The following is a 21639-nucleotide window of genomic DNA, read 5'->3' on the forward strand; positions in this document are numbered from 1 at the left end:
TCCTCTTTTGGAAGGCCAAACAAAGTAGTTTCGCTTTCACAAGGAAACCCACAGCATCTTCACGACATGGCGCCGGCGGCAACAGCAATACTACAGCGAGAATAAAAGTTATGAGTTCTTTCTTTGCGTGAACATTTGCGCGGCGTTATGCAAATCTTCCCACACAGTGACGTCTTTGCAACTTTACAGATCTTCTTTATGCACCAAGAGCTTGTAACACTCCAAAGAGAAAGGAAAAATTGAAATCGCATCATATGACCCTTTTAAGTAAATTGCTTATTAGACCAACCTTAAATTCTCCTGGCTATAGTAGAGGCTTTCAGCGTTTACAAACTTAAACCCCCACCCCTAAGACTCAGCCAACCCAGAGACTCCAAAAATAAAGATAACTGATTTTAATAGTAACTTCCATTATATAACACAGGTTGTTAACAAGTATTCTTTTTTTTTTATATATAAATAAATAAATAAAATAAAAAATGAATAAATAAAAAAAAAACACAAAAAAGTATGCTTACCCAGGCTGCATTTATTTTTATATTTAATAATATTTTACTTCAAGGGTCTTCAACCGGGGGTCCGCAGCAGTTTTGCAGGGGGTCTGCCAATTAAAGTTTGATCACAAATCATTTTTTGTTAAAAAAAGGTAGGTAAAACACATCACACAAAATCAATTTTTAAATATAAGCACCCTGAAACGAAAGCAAGATTTAGCAAACGCTCCGTTGCGTTTTTGAGTTTGAGCTGGAGAACGTGAAATGTTCCTATTAACAGCTTGTTTTTGCCTGTAACAACTTTTATGTCGAGATCACGAGAAAATTAAGTCGTGATCACGAGAAAACAACTTTCGTTATGTCGATATAACGAGATAATTAAGTCGTGATCACGAGAAAATAACTTTCGTTATGTCGTGATCACGAGATAATTAAGTCATCACAACAAAACAAGAAAGAAAAAAAATTAATGGCCTCTTAGGACTTCCGTAAATGACAGTTATTCCAACATACAGCACTCGCATTGAACAAAGAGGGACTGGTTTGTCCACATAGTTTTGTCTCTCTCTCATCGCTCTTGTTGTAATGTATTGGGAAGCCAGAATTTGTATCCATCAACAGAAACATGCATTAGCCGAACTCTTAACAAACCATATTACAGATGCATTGTCAGATTTAAGTTGAACCGCGGTCCTAGTGTGTGCGAACCCTGTGTGGAGAACATTACGGTTCGATTTTTTACCGAGAACCGTTGCACCCCTACTTTCTATTAATATCGAACACTATATGCTTAATATGTAGCTCTGCTCGACACATTTTGTATTGGGGGTCCCTGCTCCATGTCTATATTGCCTAAGGGGTCCTTGCCCTGAAAAATGCTGATGACCTCTGAACATTTGTCTTTTTTTTCATATATTTTAAAATATAATTTATTCCCATGATGGCAAAACTGAATTTTCAGCAGCCATTACTCATGATCCTTCAGAAATCATTCTAATATGCTGATTTGTTGCTCAAAAAACATTTCTTATTATCAATGTTGAAAACAGTTGTGTGCTTATTTACTTTTTGTGGAAGGCTATGATACTTTTTTTTTTCAAAGTTCTTTGATGAATAGAAATTTCAAAAGAACAATTTATTTGAAACATCTTGTAACATTATGAAAGACTTTTCTGTCACTTTTGATCAACTGAATGGGTCCTCGCTGAATAAAAGTATCAATTTCTTAAAGTTTGTAATTATTAAAATAATTAATAATAATAATAATACAATCAATGCATTTGTGATAGGGTATCAAACTTTATTATCTTCAAAGACACGTGTGGTTCAAAAATCTATACAAAATACCACAAAAAAGAAGCATAAAAAAAGAGAAAACATTGACTGGTTCACAAACAAGAGGATTCAAAGAGCACCCACAACCCCATGTGTCCATGGTCTCTATATTTGATCTCCCAGCACTGAATGAACAAAAAAACATCCTGCTTTTAGGACTGAGTCAAAACAGCCCTAAGCATCCTCAGGTTTGTCTGCTGGTGGACCACACGGCTGCAGCATCTTCTCCATCAGGTTAAAGCGGACCCGAGCCTTGCTCTCGTTCTCAGTGACAGCGAAGTAATTGAGAAGGTCGAAATGGCCCATGTAGGAGCAGTATGAGTCTCTGTGCTGGTTAACCAGCCATTCCCATTTGCTGGTGTCTGCGTGGCCTGTGCCGATGTACTTCGACTGCAGATGCTCCAGCTGACTGTGGATGTTGTAACGGTCTGTCATCTTCAACTATTTGTGTTTCTGACAAAAAGAAAGAAAAACAGTCCTTACCAGGTCAAGAAAATATGATCATATTACCCCAATTTTACAGTCTCTGCACTGGCTACCTATTAAGTTCCGTATCAGTTACAAAATATTATTACTTGCCTATAAGGCCCTTAATGGGTTAGCTCCTGCGTACCTAACTAGTCTTCTACCACGCTACAATCCATCACGCTCCCTAAGGTCGAAAAACTCTGGACTTTTGGTAGTACCTAGGATAACAAAGTCCACTAAAGGAGGTAGAGCTTTTTCACATTTGGCTCCCAAACTCTGGAATAGCCTTCCTGATAACATTCGGGGTTCAGACACACTCTCTCTGTTTAAATCTACATTAAAGACACATCTCTTTGGCCAAGCATTCAAACAATGCATATCATAATCTTGTACTGCAGTTATATCTGATCAAATGCACATTATTATTCTTTAGCTTGGATTAAACAAATAAATTTTGGTTGGAACAGCAGCTACACTAATTATGTCTATTTGTTTCTCTGTTTTTGCCACGCCGATTGACATCCCGTGGTAACTAGGATTTACACAAGCTTCAGTCTGGATCCAGAACACCTGAGAAGAGATGATGCCCAACCCCTCAGAGGACCTCAGATGATGCCAACCCTGAAACAACAGACAGAACTACCACATTTTGCTATAAGTTTGATATAAGTTTGAACCCATTACAGGCTAGGGCTGCAATACTATGACAAAAATCATTATTGTCAATAATTGCTCTTTACTGTCAGACTTTTTTACTTGTTTTGTGTGTGTTTTGCTCCCCATGTGCCTTCCTTGCCCTTAAAGCGCTGTACAAATAAACTTGAATTGAAAAAAACTTGAAAAACAATAACTTAAAGCCCTTCTAAAGGTATAAAAATAGATTCATTGAGATTATTCAACACACCAGATCTGCCATTTCACTAAAGATGTATTTGATGCACTTTTTAAATATTAAATGTGTGTGTGTGTGTGTGTGTATACACAAACACACACACAAAATGTTAAAGTGTGGTTTGGAATAATGACACTAGACTGTGTTTAAGGAGGAGAAATATTTAAAGTACAGTAAGATAGCTTACATCACGAACAGTTACTCGGAAAGTCGAAAAGCAAAACAGTTCATTAGTCTCGTCATAAAGAAAAACAATAAAATAAAAGCAAACCATCAGCTTGTACTACGTTGTGTACATTGAGTATATTTACTATTACTAGTTAAGCTAATTCAGATGAATGGGTAACATTCTTTCAAATCAATTATCTCTTCAAACGACGATACTGTAAGTTAATTGATTATTGTTTAAAATATTATTAGTGTACTTGCCTAAAGTAAAATGCGAGGAAAGTAAATGATTGATTGATCCCTTTAACAGTACTCAGTGTTGTTAGCTTAGTGGCTGTGCTGTGCGTGAAAACAGGCTGCAAACGGAGCGGAAGGAGTTACTCAGAAATCTGTCAGTGTGGAAAACATTGGCGCAGACAAGAGTTCCGCTCGGATGAACCGCAGGCGTGGTAAGTCCTGATCACTCTGAAGGGGTTTAGTTTTGTGCTGTCGACTGGCTGATTATCCACCTTATTACACGTCTACATGAACATGGAATATTGATTTGAGTTTAAATTGCATTATCTTACTTCACTATCGTAAAGACACAACTGGTAGTTGTAGTAACCATTTTAGTCAAGATAGCCAATGAGCTACTATAATTTAACTTGATATGAAAAGACCTCAGAGTAATACAAGAAACATGAAAGTAGCACAGGATGTTGCAATGAACAACAGTAAAATATCCCGTTTATGGCCTTAGTATTTTCCCCATAGGGATTTGAAGAAGTTTCTGTTAAAAGAGTTACAAGGCATGAACCAAAGCAACTAGCTACAAGGTGAATCTAAACATTACAAACTTTGATTTCAAGCAAAAACATCTTTGAAAATTGGACAAAAAGACAAAGGGATATTGCCTAGATTACATAATTTGCAGTGCTTTTATGGAAGTAGACGGGCACTACAGCATGCTTATGGCACAATTACTTGTTTCGATTCTCTGGTTGGTGGAGATTTTTTTGCAGAATAATGGGTTATGCAGTTTTAAACCGTGATTTTTAAACATGATTATTTAAAAAAATTAATTTAAACAATTCTGGCTAATGGCTTCAACAAAAGCCATAATTTAACAACCTTGTAGCTCACAAGAAGTCTGTCTTTAAAGGTTTAAATGTTATCGTTAAAAATAAACCTTTAAAAAATGTATTAAAAAAACACTCATTGCACCAAGTCAGAATCAAGTGTTCCAGAACATAAAAATGGTTATAATCACTTTTCGAGGACATATGCTGATTTTATTTATATAATAAAAAGATTTACTGACATAGAGAAAAAAAAGGCTTTACTTCCAGTTACGTTCACTGAGGTGAGATTATGTTGGTCACATCACACAGATGTTCTGTTGGCAAGGAAATACTTTTAAAAAGCAGATCTCATGAAGATCATTAAGAACCTTGAAACCTTTCATTTATTTAAAAAATGGGTGTGAGACATAACAAATGGAATCAGACACTCGGTTTCATTTTGTCTCATTAATGCAATTTAAAGGAAATTACATGAGTAATCTCACTTCTGCCACCCAATCGGTCACTCGTGTAAATTTAATGTCTGACAGGAAACATATTAGGGATGTATTGTGCATCAGTAAACAGTCAAAAAAATACATCTTCCCAATGAAAACATGAACATCAATGCAATGAATGTGTGCTATCAGGGATATTTGTGCTTTCTCATATAAACGGTACAACCATGTTTGTCATCCACTATGAAAACACTAGAGCTCTGTGTTTCAGTGCTTCAGTGTTTCATTACTGTGATCAAGCTGATCACAGTAATGATTTTCTCTTTGAATCACCATTATATTGTGTGACATTATTAGAAAGGAGAGATGAGAGCAGAGGCTTGTAAGAGCACTTGTCCTTTAATAGTAATAGTGTCACTGGCATCCGTGGATATGTGATAGCTGAGAACCGCACAATAAAAATAGTCATTATTGGCTCAAAGTCAACTGTTTTTCTTTTGTCCTCACAATGACATATGGTAGGGGGTGTGAAAATCACCAGTCTTTAACTTTCTGACAGCCTCATTAATTTTAGCAGCACAGCGCACCACGTTTGGAGAGGGAAAGGCTTGAACTGAAAAAAAAAAGAACTGAGAAAAGATGCAGGATGCAGACAACTTGATCTCATGAGAAAACAGGACAAATTTTTTTGGAAGAATTGGTGGTGAATTTGTACAATCTGAGTTGTATGAAAATTGATTTTTTTTTTAAAGAACACTAAGCATGAATGTCCACCCCTAAGATGAATAAAAGCGTCCAAATGAATGTGAATTTGCCACTAATTTGCCAAGACGTCAAATAGTTATGTATTGCCATGAGGATGTGTTGCTTCTGAATAGGTCTCAACAGGTTCACCCAAAAATGACATTTCTGTCATCGTTTACTCACCCTCATGTTGTTCCGAACCATTATGACTTGCTTTCTTTTGCGGAACACAGAAGATATTTTGAGACCCCATTGACTTTTACTATATAGGCAAAACAGTTGAAAAACAGCATGAGGGTGATTAAATGATGACAGATTTTTCATTTTGGAGTGAACTATGCCTTTAATTGTTGCCATTATTGCTTACATTTTAAATTTGTAGTGGAAAGGAAAGCACAATGCTAGGACTTTATTTTCTTTTAATTAAGCAACCAGTTATTTAAGTCTTTAAGTCTGAAGGCAGTCAATTCTTTAGTTTTATTTAAGCATTGACTGTATTACTACTCTAATTTGGGGACACAAGGGCAGTCAGTCTATTAAAATGTTTCAGACAAAGGAACAGAGGTGTTCTTCATTCGGAGTCATAAAACAACGTTGTGGGTAAGCTCTTTCACACTCTGAGCCATTTTAGAATTAATTAGATTACATTCAGTCGACTAAATTACTACAGCCACAATCTTTATTACCTCAAGTTTCATTTACTCTCCAGGGCACTTTTTTTCCTCTGCAGTCTATAGAATCCATGTCAAACTTTAATTATGTTGTATTCAGCATAGCTAGAGGGAGCGATGAAAAGAGTAGATGAGCCGACGTAAAGCCGATGTAAGGTTCCTTCACATGGAACAATCAACTAAAATGTTCTTGGTTTCATGTTATGGACTCCATCTTCTTGATTAGGTTTAATCTCGCATTGCTGAAAAAATCCTGCACCCTAAGGCCACAGTTAAATGTGAACTACAATGATGACCTGAATGACTGCCGCCCCCCTCTTGCCTGCTCTCCACCGCTCTGCTGTTTCTTACGCCTTCGAGCAGTCCTGAACATACTAGCTCTCTGTTCCTTAATTTCCCCGGGGTGTTGCAGCAAGACTGCATGTGGGGGGAAACTCTGCTACAAAATGACTGAAATGGCAGCTCAAAGGCCAAGATTATTTGATTTCAAAGTATTACAGAACCAAATTATTGGCCCCTTACAGCTGGCATGGGTCTCAAACTAGATAAGAGATCCTGATAATAACTGAAAACAGCTGCAGTAGTCTTATATTTTGTCTTTTCTTAGAGGACTCTCTTTCTTACTAATAAGAGTCCTAGTAAGTGATATGTTCATTCAAAGAGATTTTGATCTGCGAAGAGAAACTTTTCCTATTGAAATGACTGGATTTTGGCACCATATAGAAAGTTTCACATTTACAATCAGGCTCTATCAAAATGCCACATCAAATAACATTTCAATGGACCTTAACGGAGACATATTATGCCCCTTTGTAATATGTAATATAAGTCTCTGGTGTCCCCAGAATGTGTCTGTGAAGTTTCAGCTCAAAATACCCCACAGATCATTTATAATATCATTTTGAAAATGCTTATTTTGAGTGGAAGCAGAAACACGCTGTTTTTCGGGCCTGTCTCTTTAAATGCAAATGAGCTGCTGCTCCCCGCCCCCTTTTCCAGAATAGAGCTACGCCATTACAAAGACAGAACAGTTAGCATGCTTTGCTCAAACTTTCAGCATGGCATTAGAGCTGGTACACCGTTGTCGCTTGCGAAATCAAAATGACGGCGTCATGGGTGGAAACGTGCAGATTAAGGGGCGGGGCATTATATATTATAATGAGATCCCTTTGCCACGTCACCAAGGGAGCAAAATCAGACGCTCTCGTTTTCTCAGACGCTTGCAGAAAAAGGCTTACCAAAACAATGTTACTGGGTTAATCTTTTTCATGTTTCCTTGGTTGGTAGATGCACCGGGGACCTGATTATAGCACTTAAAACCTGGAAAAGTCAGATTTTCATGATATGTCACCTTTAAGGCATATAACTCTCCCATCATTTAACGTTGATTAATTTTTTCGAGCCACAACAATTAACGACTGGCACAACACATGAAGTATCACATAACAGTTTCATAACTTTCTAATCAAATCTAATTATTCAGTGCCATCTCACTACAAACACTTATTCTAGTGTGAATGATTTATTTATGATGCAGCATACAGTATATAAAAACTTACAGAAACACCTGCACATAGATCTTCAAGGTATTTTAGAGCATAAAACATTTCCTTTTTTCAGACAGAATGTCTTAATGTGAGTGACAATCAGACAATTACATTTGACATTTACATTAGTACAAGAGATCTGCATCAGAGTACAAGCACAATACATTTGTCACCACCGAAGAATGAAAATGATCCATTGTTGCAAGAGGCATTTCTTATTGTGTTCGGCTGTTATATGAAGTCCATGGTAAATCAGAGAAACAGTGCGCATGTCACATCCAACAGTCATTTGATGATTAATTTTAATCACTTCAAAGGAACATAACTGAACAAGACAGCTTAACCAAATTGCTCTGTTGGCCATGAAAACAAGTGAAAGTTTAAATACTATATGATTTAAGGGAAAGACAGATACACTAAAGGCTGAACATTTAGAAGAAATTTAATTTTATGTTAAATACATAATTTACATTTTCTGTGATCATAAATGAATTCATACATTTTCTGCTTTCTACAAATAAAACAATGTTATCAGTTATAAAATAATTATTCTCATAGCATTTTAAGTAACATTTAAATGTTAAAGGGGACTTAAGATGCAACTCTAAGAGGATATACAGTACATACAGTTCTTGAATGTTGGACTAACATAACAGATACGTCAGATGCATGGCTGTGAACATCACAGATAGTGAAATAAGTTCAGCTTATTGGGGTCGGAAATCTAGTATATATCGTATTTCACATTGAAATCTACTTCAACAGTCTTTCTCCATACCAAAATTGTGAAACAGCTCTGTGCGGGAGGCCTAGTAAGATGCTTCAAGAGGTTCAACCTAGCGCAGCTTCTATAGGTGAAGGTGTTAGACATCGGTGGTGATCTGTGTGACATCTGAGCTCATGTCAACACTGGGCTGGCAGCGGGACTCCAGTGATGACATTTCCAGGACTAGTCATACCTGCTGATTCGTCCTGTCTACCGTGTGGCCACTGGACTGGCCTTCACGCTGGGGGTTCCTGGTGCGTGTGGAGTTCTGGAGGTCCAGCACGGACGAACGGGGAACACAGAACTCTCGGAAACAGCGCTTAAAGTTCTCGTCCAGGAAGGCGTAGAGCACTGGATTGAGACAGCTGTTGGTGTAGCCGAGGGCGATGCAGAAATGCCAGGTGACGGTCTGTAGGAGAGAGCTGGGAATGGTCACCAGGGCCTTGATGATGACGAAGATGTGGATCGGCGTCCAGCAGATGATGAAAACCGCCACCACCACCAGGACCATTCGGGTGATGCGCCGAAGGTTGCGGTCCTTCTCCTTGGAGCCAGACAGCATGCGCACACTCTTCAGGCGGAGGATCATTAAGCCGTAACAGATGGTGATGATGAGGACGGGCATGATGAAGGCAAAGATGAAAACGCAGATCTTTAGGAGGTTCTCCCAGTACCAGGAAGGATGAGGAAAGAGCAAAGTACAGTCAATGATGCCAAACGCTGTGAAAGTAAGAATATAGCACAGTACAATAACACGGTGAGTCATGTGAAAATCAATTCATATTTGTAAAGATGTTACACCACTAGTCATTATTTCTTCAAGGCATTGTTTAGGGAGCCTCAGAGACCCAGGCCTGCTGCTACGGCTATTAAACTGCCTTATGATTTTCTTCCCAAATGACTAGAAGAGACATCAATCTAAATTCACTCAATAACAATTTTCTGCCTCAACACTTCTTTCGTGTCTGCAAAATTTGTGTTGCCACAGTAATGATACAGGATGTTTCCAGTATCGAGGAAAATGTCTTAATATATTAAGAGGAGATCAAGCTAAGAACTGGGTAAGTGTGTGGAAGTACTTACAGGGTTGTGGAAAACCTATGGTACTGTATATTATATAAACAAACATTACTATCTAACATATTAACATTATATGGTAATGTATGGTTACTAGGTTGGTTTTTCTAGTTGTTTTAAATATAAATTTGTTCCATAAACCAATACTTTTTAAACATTTTTTTGGAAAAATGTTTATTAATTTACTATAGAATATAATTTTTAATTTATAAGCAAAACACAATATGTGTCTATAATGACTTTTTCATGAACAACCATCATAACACAAAATAGATTTCCTGTTCATTTTGAATCATTCATTACCAAAAAATGACAGTGAGGGAGTTGCTTGTGAAGAATGATTCGCTGATTGAGTCTGTTTGAAACTGTTAACTCACAAGTGCAATGCATTGTGTTCATTGTAGTGAGCAGAAAAAACACTGGTGTCCAATGCACTTTATCAAGATGATATCTGACGAAACTGCAAATGACCGCACATAGAGATTTACCCGTCTATTGCCAATATTGACAATTTTAAATTACTGTTGTAGATTTTTAGATTTTGTCCAATTTGGATAATTTTAGTTGTAGTCTGGAGCACTTAATTGTTGACGTGAATGTCTCTGTATCTGGTCAGATGATTTAGAATTTTGTACTGGCATGACACCATCTGTCGCTTTAAAGAACAAGGCAATATTTCATTTCAAAATGTAAAATTGATCGCATTTTTTTCACTGTCGTTGGCTTAAAGACAAAATGAAGACTTTTTCAATTGATCACTCGCATGTCTTTCCAAACCTGTATGACCTTCTTTCTTCTATGGAACACAAAAGAAGGTATTCTTCTTTGTTTATTTTCTACTTGCATTATAAAACAGTTCAGAATATATCTTTAAAATATCTTATTTTGTGTTCCACAGAAGGAATGTCACACAATATCATGACAGACATTTAATTTCCGGGAGAACCATTATTTTTTTCTGCAGTAATATCTGAATTTTACATTGAATGTACATTGAATGTGGAGGCAAACATACAACTGCTGTGGTACTCAATAGTGGTGGAGGCCATGACCATGACAGGGAGACCGATGGCAGATGAGAGGATCCAGTTACACACGTTGACAATCTTGGCATTCCGGGGGGTTCTGAAGTCCAAGGCTTTAACCGGATGGCAAACAGCAATGTAACGGTCGACACTCATAGTCGTGAGGGTAAAGATACTGGTGAACATGTTGTAGTAATCAATGGACATCACAATCTTGCACAGCACGTCTCCAAAAGGCCATGTGCCCATCAGGTAATTGACGCTCTGGAACGGCAGAGTGCTTGTTGCCAAGGCATCTGCTAAAGCAAGGTTGAAGATGTAGATGTTGGTCGCAGTTTTCATTTTGGTGTATCTGCAATGGATAAAAATAGATCAAGATCATTACGTCACCTGTGTTTATTAAATAACGTGTATTCAGGGAAAAGCATTTCGATCAGGGTGAGTAATGGGGAAGTGAAGGTACTATAGAAATGTTTCTCAGAAAAATACTGAAATAAACAGAACAGTCATGAAAGGACACCCCATATAGTACACCTTTTTCCATATAACCGCCTAAAATGATTTCAGTTACAATGCAAATGGTGCATCAAGCCATTAAGAAAGTTACCTTGTGCAACTATGACCTTCATTCAAATGTTAAATTAAGAGGCCAGTTAACCACCATTATATACACCTTTATGCAAATGTTAGTCTCCACATGAATGCCACTGAGTAATAAAAAATTAACCCGTAACATATTTACAAGCTTTTGAGCAGCTGTTTATTCAATTTAAAGGTAGGAATATGAGGTGTGGTGTACAGACTCAAGGCAATGTTCTTTTATGGATGACATCATACTTGTATATTTAGAAATATGCATTTTATATTTCACTAGGATAAATAACCCTCTAGTAGAAATGACCGGTTGTAGAATGTACGTACATGGGCGGACGAATGGAAAAATACACTTGTTTGAATGTGACACAAGGAGATGTTTGGATGGTTTAAACCTGCTATAAAGAAACCTTCAGATTTTTTTGTGTTTCTCATTTTCACAACTTAATTACAAAACCTTTTTTTCTGGATGGATGAATGGATGGAGGGAGGAAGGGACAGACGGACTGATAGATAGATAGATAGATAGATAGATAGATAGACTCTGATATTAATTTTATTTTAAAAATGAAATGTTAAACCTTACTGTTCACAGACGCAATACCAAGCTTCACATTCATAATACTGCTGTTGGAGTAGCATGGAAGAATGGTTTGGGCACATCAAGCTAATTACACAAGGCATTATTTCCTTAACTGAGTGGCGCATGGTGTGATGAAATGGAAAGATACCTTTGGTGCAGAAAATGGAAGAGAATTTTTCAAGCTATTGTCTGATAGAGAACCCCATGAATAATGGAACAACAGGGGTATCTTTCAATCACTGAACAAAAATGAGATATTGATTTAAACAATAATTTAGTCTGGAATAATAAAAACTGAGTGCAAAATGGTTGCCTGCATTAATCTAAATACGTAAGCATTTCATGAAAGTTTTTCATGAATAATGCATAACTCGTGGCTCATTTCCATGAGATATTCTGACTTTTAGCACCTATTTTCCGTGTTTAGGTGTCTGTCCCTTGCTTAATGGGGAGTTCTGAGAATTTATAACAACTCGCTTCCTTCCTTTATCAAGAAATTGCGATCTAAATGGTTAATTCCTTAAACTTTGTTCAGGAGAAAACTGCATTAAAGCATAATTTCTTGGGAATGCACAAGACATTTCTTTAGATACTCTTGGATATGGCTGGTATTCTTCTGTAGTAAACACATCCACATGAAAGAAATACCGACTTTAAAGTCTATATGTTTGTTACCGTTCTTCTTGGCAAGATAATAAACAAAAGATGAGCCATGTGCCAATCTGGATTATGAAGATACACAATTTCTGATGTATTGCAATAGCAGCGGAGATGATAAATTAACAACATTTACACTATGTAAACTACCATCTCAGTAAAAATGATTATGGTCTGTCAGAGCTCCACTGTTTGACTTTCACAGAAATAAACATAAATCAGGACAAAGTCTAGTCCGTCCAAATATATACAGTCAGCTATAAAAATATAGCCAGTGTGTGGACAAAACAACTTCTGCAAAAACTGAGTGTGCATTTGATTATTGCAGCTGCAGTTCCGCTTAGCTGACTGTCACAGGCCAAACTCAAGAAAACACTGAAGGCCAAAATCATGAACATCATAAACATGGACTGGCTAAGCCTTCAATTCCATTTACATGTCTGTTCCCATTCATATGGGTTTCATACCTTGCACTTGATTTAATGATAAAGAATGACCCATTGTGGGGAAAAGGATTTGTCATTTCAGTACAAAAAGGAAGAAACATTAGCCTTATTTTCCTTGAAAATACAAATATATTATTTTAAATAATCATTTTAAAATGGAGCACAAAAATTGTCTGTGCTGATCAATCAATCCATCGATCCATTCATTCACACTATACATTGAAAAATCTGCAGTTAGCAAGAATACACAAGAATATTAAGACAATTTCCACAAGAATATTAAGCAGCACAACTGTTTTCAACTTTAATTTCCACATCACAATAGCATATTAGATTGATTTCAGAAAGATCATGTGATAAAACTGGAGTAATGGCTGCTGGAAATTCAGCTTTGCCACCACAGGAATAAATTGCATTTTAAAATATATTCAAATAGAAAACAGTTATTTTACATTGTAACAATATTATACAATATTACTGTTTATACTGTATTTTTTTAATCAAATAAATGCAGTCTTGGTGAGCATAGAGACTTTTTTCCAAAACATTAAATCTTACCAACCCCAAATGACAAATGGATGTGTATTTATTTAAATTAATGTTCACAATTCACATAGTTATTTATTGACACTCATTTTTGCAACGTTTTGCATATTTTACCTATATTATTTGTTAAATACTTGGAGCCAGATATAGAGACAAAAAAGATTCAGTCAAGAGTAGAGTTTAATTTGATTTTAGTCTACTGGATAATTTGGCATACATTGCCAACAACGTTAACAGGCCATTGTATATCAGAGCATTCTCTGGAACAGATAAATGGAAATTAAATTAAATTAAAACATTTAAAATATTTTTTTTTCTTCAAAAAAGTCATTTAAATAATTCGACATCTGTAAAGCATTTGTAAAATCACAGACACAACACTCCTCCCCATGATGAAGTGCATTCATTCATCACTAACTAGAAATCTCATTCAAGGGTTTTGGCGGGCAGCCATTACTAATGATTACCTTGTCATCCAAAGGCTCTTTGCAACAGACAAATGATCACACACTTATGTTTCCCACAAGGTACTGACTAATTATGAGGGCATCTCAGGGATGCACTGCTCCTCTGTATTTCACATTAAAAACATTTGAGGTGAAATGCCAGACCTTTGAGTCTAATCATTGAGCAGAGGAGCTGCTCTTTGGTGTTGTGAACACCACTTACTGGAAGCACATTAAAAATTCGACATTGATGATCAACAGTATACAGTATGTTGTGTTTTGGAAGCTGGTGAGCAGTTCTCTACAGAAACTCTTACTGTACACCTATGTCATCCCTGAAGCTTTGTAAACAAACCAAGAGTTTACCAAGTTTACCAAGAGAATAAATGCATATCGGACAACATGCCTGGCAACCAAGACTTCTGATTAACCTAGAGGAAGGTGTGCAGTATTGCTTATGGAAAGTATTAGGTGTGTCATCTGCCAGCTCAGAGCAAAGTCCATAAGTTAAGTGAGGACACCTGCCAAATCTGAGATGAAGACAGACACATGTGTTCTACAGTTAACACACGTTCTACAGAGCTTTCAAAAGCAACAGTTCAAGCATCAAAACACAGAAATGAAATACCTGTCATTCAGAAGGCGCCTTTGTCCATGTCAGTTTTCTGGAGTGAAGCTGAGCTGATTTAAAATGTCTGAGTATAATTATTATGTCAGCCTCTGGCATGTAGAGACAGCTAATGCTCATAAAACATGACAGGTGACATACTGTGAAAATAGGGATTTTAAATACCCCATTCGTGGACCTTCAGACCTTGATGCTGAGAATATTTGAAATGCTTAACTTTAAAGACTACTGTTTAAAACTGTATGAAGACAAATCATAATAGAGTAAAAACATAACACCTTTTCACTCATATTAGGCTGTTCATTTAAATGATCCATTCATCAAAAACTCCTGAAGACGCAAAAGTATCAAGCAGCACAACTGCTTTCAACATTGATAATTATAAGAAATGTTTCTTAAGCAGCAATTCAGCATATTGGAATGATTTCTGAAGGATCATGTGACACTGAAGACTGTAGTAATGGCTGGATTAATTCACTCATATTATTCTTTTTTTTCTTTCCCCAAAGACAGTGCATTTGTAAATGACTTTTGTTGAAGAAAGGAACAGTGTAGTAACCAGGCAAATCAGATTTTGTTGTGAAAAAACCAAGGACTTGCTTGTTGCTAGGGAACACCAGAACATGTGCAGATTTCCTGTACCATCTACCTATGTGCAATCTGCTCATAGATATGGACATACTGTTATGCTAAATTCCAGATATTGGTTTAGAAAACACTTGGAACAAATTAACTTTTGTTTGTGAATTAGATGCTGCACTAAAGCATTAACTCAATATGGCATTTGATTGCCATGAGTGAGAGATGTGCATCACAAATAAAGGATGCTGACTCAAAATAATCGAAGCTTTGAAATTACATGCTGGTTATTACTATATTGTCTCTTTGATGTGATAGCATGCATATGAAAAAAAAACCCACTGTTTAATTATCAGCCTTTAAACACAAGCTGTCAATCCAAATGACAAGCTTCTAAAATGGGCATCAGCAAATGTTTTCATCTATAAAAGCCAGAAAGGAAGAAAATGGGATAGAAACAGATGAATAAATCAAAAGCTCCTTTTCTCTTTTTGTCATTATGTGCTTCTTATTTCAAAGCTTCCAAAATGGCAGAGGACAATATTATAATGTAACCAAAATGGATCAAAGCAAACTAATCTGGGTGAGTCATGCATGAGTTGCCTATGCTGATTCAAAACTAATCAAAGGTGACGTTTACATTTAGAATGTCAGACACAGTCAATGCATGCTTACTAGGCTGGAGTCGAGTGCCAGCACCTGGAGTCCCAACAACAACAAGCCAGCTTGTGCTTATGTTTCCATGCCGATCAGATGGCTGTCAGGTGCAGTCTAGTCATCTGTCAAGAATAAGGGTGCTGACAAATTAGTGCTTTTCGAGTCATTCTGTGGCTCTCAGAGGCTGAAGTGTCTCTAGGAATCTGTTTAGGCTTTGAACATGATTTATTTTCATGTACTATATTCTCTGTTGCTGCAATCCAACTGCATTTGCTCTTTAGGTGGCAAAACCAAGCTGTAAAAGAAAAAAACTAAACTGTAAAAAAAAAAAACGGTAAAAAATAATAATGGTAAAATACTGTAAAAATGCTACAGTAAAAAGCTGTTAATTGATTAAAGGTAAGTTCCCTTTACTACTGTATATACATGGAAACAGTAAAATACTGTTACATGTACTGTTTTTGAAAGTAAAAAAAAAAATCCTAAAATTTACTGTGAAAACCCGTAAACTGACATTCCCAGAATTCCCTGGGTGACACTTCACATTTAATGGTATTTTGTTTAGCTAATTGTGCTTCTTAAATGTTTTTGGTATCAGTTATTGTATGTACATTGCGGTTTTATGTTACAACTTATGTTGTTTAATTAATGTTTATTGCATTATTTGGTAACACTTTATTGTTACACATGTTACATGTACTTACTATTATAATAACAATTAATTATGCATAATTACATGCAAGTAACCCTAATCCTAACCCTAACCATATAGTAAGTACTTATATGTATAATTACACTGTAACAAGGACACCTTAAAATAAAGTGTAACCCATTATTTTAGTGTTGTGTGTGTTACCATGATGGTGTATTTGTGTGTATGACATATGTGGACTTTCGATACATCTACAGCTTGTGGAAAACGTACCTCTTCCTGAGGCTTTCTCTTTACTATTATGTTATTATGGTAGTTGTCAGTATATGTTAAAGGTCCCATGGCATGAAAATTTCACTTTATGAGGTTTTTTAACATTAATATGAGTTCCCCTAACCTGCCTATGGTCCCGCAGTGGCTAGAAATTGCGATAGGTGTAAAACGAGTCCTGGGTATCCTGCTTCGCCTTTGAGAAAATGAAAGCTCAGATGGCCCAATCTGGAATCTTCCCTTTATGTCGTCATACGGGGAAAGGTTACCTCCCCTTTCTCTGCTTTGCCCGCCCAGAGAATTTGGCCCGCCCATGAGCATCCAAAAAGCAGCATGTCATGGGACCTTTAAAGGTACAAAAAAGATTTTTTGTCACAGGCCCATTCACACCAAGAAAACTGAACTACAAAGATATCTATAATGATAACTAGTGTAGGATGATTTTTAAAACGATTTCTTTATTCTGGCAACCACAGCTTTTTATTTTATTTTATTTTATTAAACAGTGATTTATCAAAAAGACAAAACAAAACAAAAAAAAGCTAAAACTGTAAAATAAGAAGTCTAAATAATACAACATTTTGCTAACCATGCCATTATTATTCATCAGCCAAGGTAAGGAGTGTGGTTTTATTTTTTTATCTTTATCTTTTATTGGTTTTTAATTATTCTGCAGAGAAGCTTGACCTCAAATATTCTCATTTAGTTCATTCACAAGGCACAAGAGCTCCAGTCCAATGTCAAGCTAGATTGGCCAACAGAGCTCTATATCCACCTGTAAACATCCGTTCCACAGCATCGAGTTTCTGTCTTTTGTGCACACCGCACTGTGTGGATTATTCAGCAATGACACTAATAGTAACATATTATAGCCATACATAATGTTCAATAAAGGTTACCATTTTTCTAATTTTTTCATCTTACCAACTGTAAACACATTCTTTTACATAAATATGTATCCATTTCATCTTTTAAATATCTTCTGCCAATTTTAGAGGCACATATTTATTCTAAGATACAAACATGACCTCTGTATTTTCAGCACAGTAACTGAGTCAGAGAGAGAGAAAAAAAAACTAGTAAAATAGTCATATGTATTTTATTTGTATTTTTTTGTATTGTATTGTACTGTCTCTCTTTTTTATATTATCGGCAAAACATTACTTGTAGGGATACAACCTCTCAAAACAACTTCCTTCCTGACAGAAGCCTTATTTACACATATTTTATAATGGATCATAAGATCCATTAAGCTTGCACAAGGATCAATAAACATTTGTGGCTACTGTGCCTTTTATTAGCTCAGTATACTTCATGGGCACATTTACCTGAAAATTCGGAAGTAGAGTTCAGAATGCTATAAATTGAAAAGGGTGTAAAGAGTGGGTGCTGGATTGAGTACAGCTGTCTGAAACCTGAGGACATTCATCATTCAGTTATCGAGAGCACAGTATGAACTGAATAACCCTCTTTTGGTTGTCTCTGTGATATGATTTTTACTTTTATCTTAATAATTGAATGTTTGAGCTTCATTTGGCACAAATCAAGGGGAAAATAGAGATAAGGGACGGATATCAGCAAGCTTTTGATAAATAAAACAAATAAGAGAAATTGTGGGCAGTATTGATTTTTTTGTGCCTCATTGCTTGTGTACTTTTCTGTGGAAGAGTAAGAACAGAACAGCTTTTAACCTTTCCTCATGAAGTATATGAGAAACTAATTCAAAATTAATTGATATGTCCAAATATTTACTCGAATTCTAGTATCCTTCAGCCTAAAGAAATATAACTGATGAATGTTTTCCATTTATTTCTCATTTGCTTGTAGCTGCAGGACACATGTAAAGGACGCAGTTATTGCCAGAGCTGAAATGTTGTAAACAATCGCATGAGCTTCTCAATGACAACGAGAAGCATATGCTATTTAGATTCACAGCATTTACCCTCTCTTAGCACTTAAAACCTATTTTCTGCACAACTGTGAATGTTTCTCCCTTGCAAGAATGCCTGAACACTGGATGCTCAACAGGTTAAAACAACAGGAATCCAAAAGATTCTGGCCATTTACTCTTTAAGGTCCAATTTCCACAGTGTCAAGCTATGGAGAAGTGAATTCAAATGTTGAACAGATACAATAACTGTTTTAGAACACATTTTACAGCTGTGGATAAATACTAGTGTTTATCATATTGACACCAAAAGAAAAATAAACTATTAAAACCCTAAGTTTTTCTAATGAACATCTAAGCTTTGTATCAAGGGAATTCTGTGGAACTCTATAAATTATTAATATGTTAAAAAACACCCTTCAAAGTTTTTCTTAAATGAGTGCTGTAGTATAAGGGGGTTGTGGTTTTGGTACAAGTGTGACACTAAAAATGTGCAGAATCAAGACAAGACACCAGTTTTTATTCCATGGACAAAACCTCAGTTTGGAACCATAAAGGGATAGTTATGTCATCATTTACTCACCCCCATGTCGTTTCAAACCTGTATGACTTTCTTTCCTTTGTGGAATGCAGAAGATCTGTGTGTGTGTTTTCACCTATACAGTGAATGTTAGTTTGGACCTCATTAACTTTCTGTGAATGGGAAAAAACAGTTCTTCAAAATGCCTTTGGTGTTCCACAGAAAGGTTTGAAACAACATGATGATGAGTAAAATTTTTATTTTGGGTTGAAATATTCCATTAAAGCAAAGTGGTTTCCCAGCTAGACCAGTTCCTCAACTCTTTAGATAACTGCAAAAAAGGAAACATGGTAATGTACTTTTAAAACGACTGTCATTACTCAATATTTTTTATTTCTCGGCTTGTTTTATTACCACATGATGGGGGTCGATAAACCGATCCCAGACTACAATCGGCTCATTAATCACTGAAGTAGATTGCACCTACTGGGCTATGCTTCCCACAGCCGCCTCTAAAACTGTGATTGGTTGCTCATAAACTCTAAGAAAGTACTGATTCTCCACAAAGCAAAGAAAATCAGATGACCTTATGCAGGGGTCAATGCTTCAGCAATTAAAAACTAATTTCTTGATTCCTATATGTCTTTACACTCCATATACCACATATCTGCTAATTTAAATGACATTTCTGATGAGCAAATATTAATCTGTTTAGGAAGTGGATATAAAGGTTGTATTCAACATCTTAGGCACAGCATCTCTGAATTAAGTAGTTAATGTGTGCGTGATCTGAAATACAGTGCCACCTATTTAATCATAGTTCTCCAAGACAAGCAAGCCCCCACCCCCTCATTGAAATTCATTCACTTGTGTTGAATTACTCTATTGATTGCATCCTTCTCTTATACCAATGACTGTAATGCTAGGTTTATAGGATCAGGTCAGATGTGTTTGCCATGTGTCTGGTTAAATGAGGCAAGTCACAAAAACACCTCAGTTGACAGCTGTGAATTGTAGGTGCATGAAACATCATGGGCAAGTGTACAAACACACTGCGCTGGTGAAGCTAAGAAGTGTAGATAACTTCATTTGATTTACTGATCTATCCATTCACCCATCTATCTATCTATCTGTCTATCTATCTATCTATCTATATAGCTATTCAATTTAACTCAGTCTTATTTGTATAGCACTTTTCACAATACTATCTATCTATCATTTTTATATCCATTTCTTATTATAACCATTCAATTTCTGCTGCATTTCAGTGTCGATTATTCATGTGAAGCATCCGCCCAGTTTTGTTCCATTTGCTTGTTCTTCTACATACAAAATCTCTACTGAACGTCAATATGTTACTTAACACATGTGACTGAGAAGTATGCGTACTTCACCATATCATATAGAGTGTGAATGGCACGTTGTAATGTGGTGTTCTCCCGTACGCTGACAGGAACGTAATAGAAATGCGTGCGCACTCAATGATCTGTTTCATCAGTGGATATGAAATATAGCCTATAGTGCCAAGCTGAAAAGCATTTATATTTTATAAATGAGAAGCAGACATATTTTATATAAACATATATTAACTACAGCAAGAGATTCTATTTTTATATTATTGATAGGCGGTTTTTGTGACTGAAAGACTGAACGCAAGAGAACATGAGTTTCTGCAATGAACGTGTCGTTTACGACTCTCTAATAGCCAACACTGATCGAAACACTATCAGAATCTCTTTCAACAGGTCTCCTTTTGAAACTAAAAAGTAGCCTAATTAAAAGCAACTATTTATCCTCTAAAATGGCTGTTTAGGGAGCCAGCACACTCTGTGTTATGCATCTGCTATGCTATAGGTAAAACAATTTAGGCTACCTGCGTGCCATCTCTTACCTTATAATAACATACATGACGAGGACGTTGCCCACCAGTCCCACCACACAAACTATAGAGTATAAGGCAGTGATGATGATCGCCACTATGACAGGAGTTGAGCTTTTGTCCAGCTCAGCCGTCCTGTCACATCTGGAGCTGTTCATGTTCACGAGACTGGAGCTGTTGCTGAAGTTTCGGCAGAATACGCTGCTATTCGACATCACTGGGTTAGAAAGCGCATAAAGTAAGTCCGAAATGTTGCCACTCGTTTCCATGGCAAATGCTGTAAGTCTGAAATTCGCCCGAGTTTATCAATCACGTTCTCTGATATCGATACCTGCCCGACTTCAAAGTGTTCTGAATCCCAACCGTTCTGCCTTAGACGTTCTGCTGCTCCTGCAAGTATAGCTACCGGTCTCTTTTGTTTATGACTCTACAGTAAATCTATCCCAGCTGTTCTTACATTACCCTCGTGAAATTGTATCGAGCGACTGTCATAGCGCGTATTCGCATTTTATTCAACAAAATGACGTCACATATATGCACATGACTAGAGGCTTTTCTTTTCAGCAGTCGCTGACGGCTTTCCAGTTCCTCACTTTCTCATCGGTG

At 36.5% G+C, this 21639-nt stretch overlaps 2 protein-coding genes across 3 annotated transcripts; both read right to left on the reverse strand.

Annotated features, from left to right (window-relative positions):
• Positions 1 to 1773: 1773 nt before the first annotated feature.
• On the reverse strand, positions 1774 to 3813 carry LOC107743616 (splicing factor 3B subunit 5). Its single transcript, XM_016556947.1, has 2 exons — positions 3619 to 3813; positions 1774 to 2282 (listed from the first exon to the last, which is right to left on the reverse strand). The coding sequence occupies exon 2, from the start codon at positions 2262 to 2264 to the stop codon at positions 2004 to 2006; it is 261 nt and encodes an 86-aa protein (XP_016412433.1). The 5' UTR covers positions 2265 to 2282; positions 3619 to 3813; the 3' UTR covers positions 1774 to 2003.
• Positions 3814 to 8418: 4605 nt separating this feature from the next.
• Positions 8419 to 21434, reverse strand: oprm1 (opioid receptor, mu 1). Of its 2 annotated transcripts, none has more exons than XM_016556948.1 (3): positions 21046 to 21434; positions 10679 to 11040; positions 8419 to 9306 (listed from the first exon to the last, which is right to left on the reverse strand). In XM_016556948.1, the coding sequence occupies exons 1-3, from the start codon at positions 21300 to 21302 to the stop codon at positions 8774 to 8776; spliced, it is 1152 nt and encodes a 383-aa protein (XP_016412434.1). In that variant the 5' UTR covers positions 21303 to 21434; the 3' UTR covers positions 8419 to 8773. The 2 variants fall into 2 exon arrangements, with proteins under 2 accessions (XP_016412434.1, XP_016412435.1); XM_016556949.1 differs by having other exon boundaries at positions 8848 to 9238.
• Positions 21435 to 21639: the final 205 nt, after the last annotated feature.

This window comes from Sinocyclocheilus rhinocerous, unplaced genomic scaffold, assembly GCF_001515625.1.
Source record: "Sinocyclocheilus rhinocerous isolate Xijiao unplaced genomic scaffold, SAMN03320098_v1.1 scaffold677, whole genome shotgun sequence".
NCBI lineage: Eukaryota > Metazoa > Chordata > Actinopteri > Cypriniformes > Cyprinidae > Sinocyclocheilus > Sinocyclocheilus rhinocerous.

Coding starts and splice junctions, on each gene's coding strand:
- LOC107743616 (XM_016556947.1), bottom strand. CDS start 2,264: ATGACAGACCGTTACAACATCCACAGTCAGCTGGAGCATCTGCAGTCG.
- oprm1 (XM_016556948.1), bottom strand. CDS start 21,302: ATGGAAACGAGTGGCAACATTTCGGACTTACTTTATGCGCTTTCTAAC. Junction 11,041..21,045: donor GTCATGTATGTTATTATAAG/GTAAGAGATGGC, acceptor TATCCATTGCAG/ATACACCAAAATGAAAACTG. Junction 9,307..10,678: donor TATTGAGTACCACAGCAGTT/GTATGTTTGCCT, acceptor TTACTTTCACAG/CGTTTGGCATCATTGACTGT.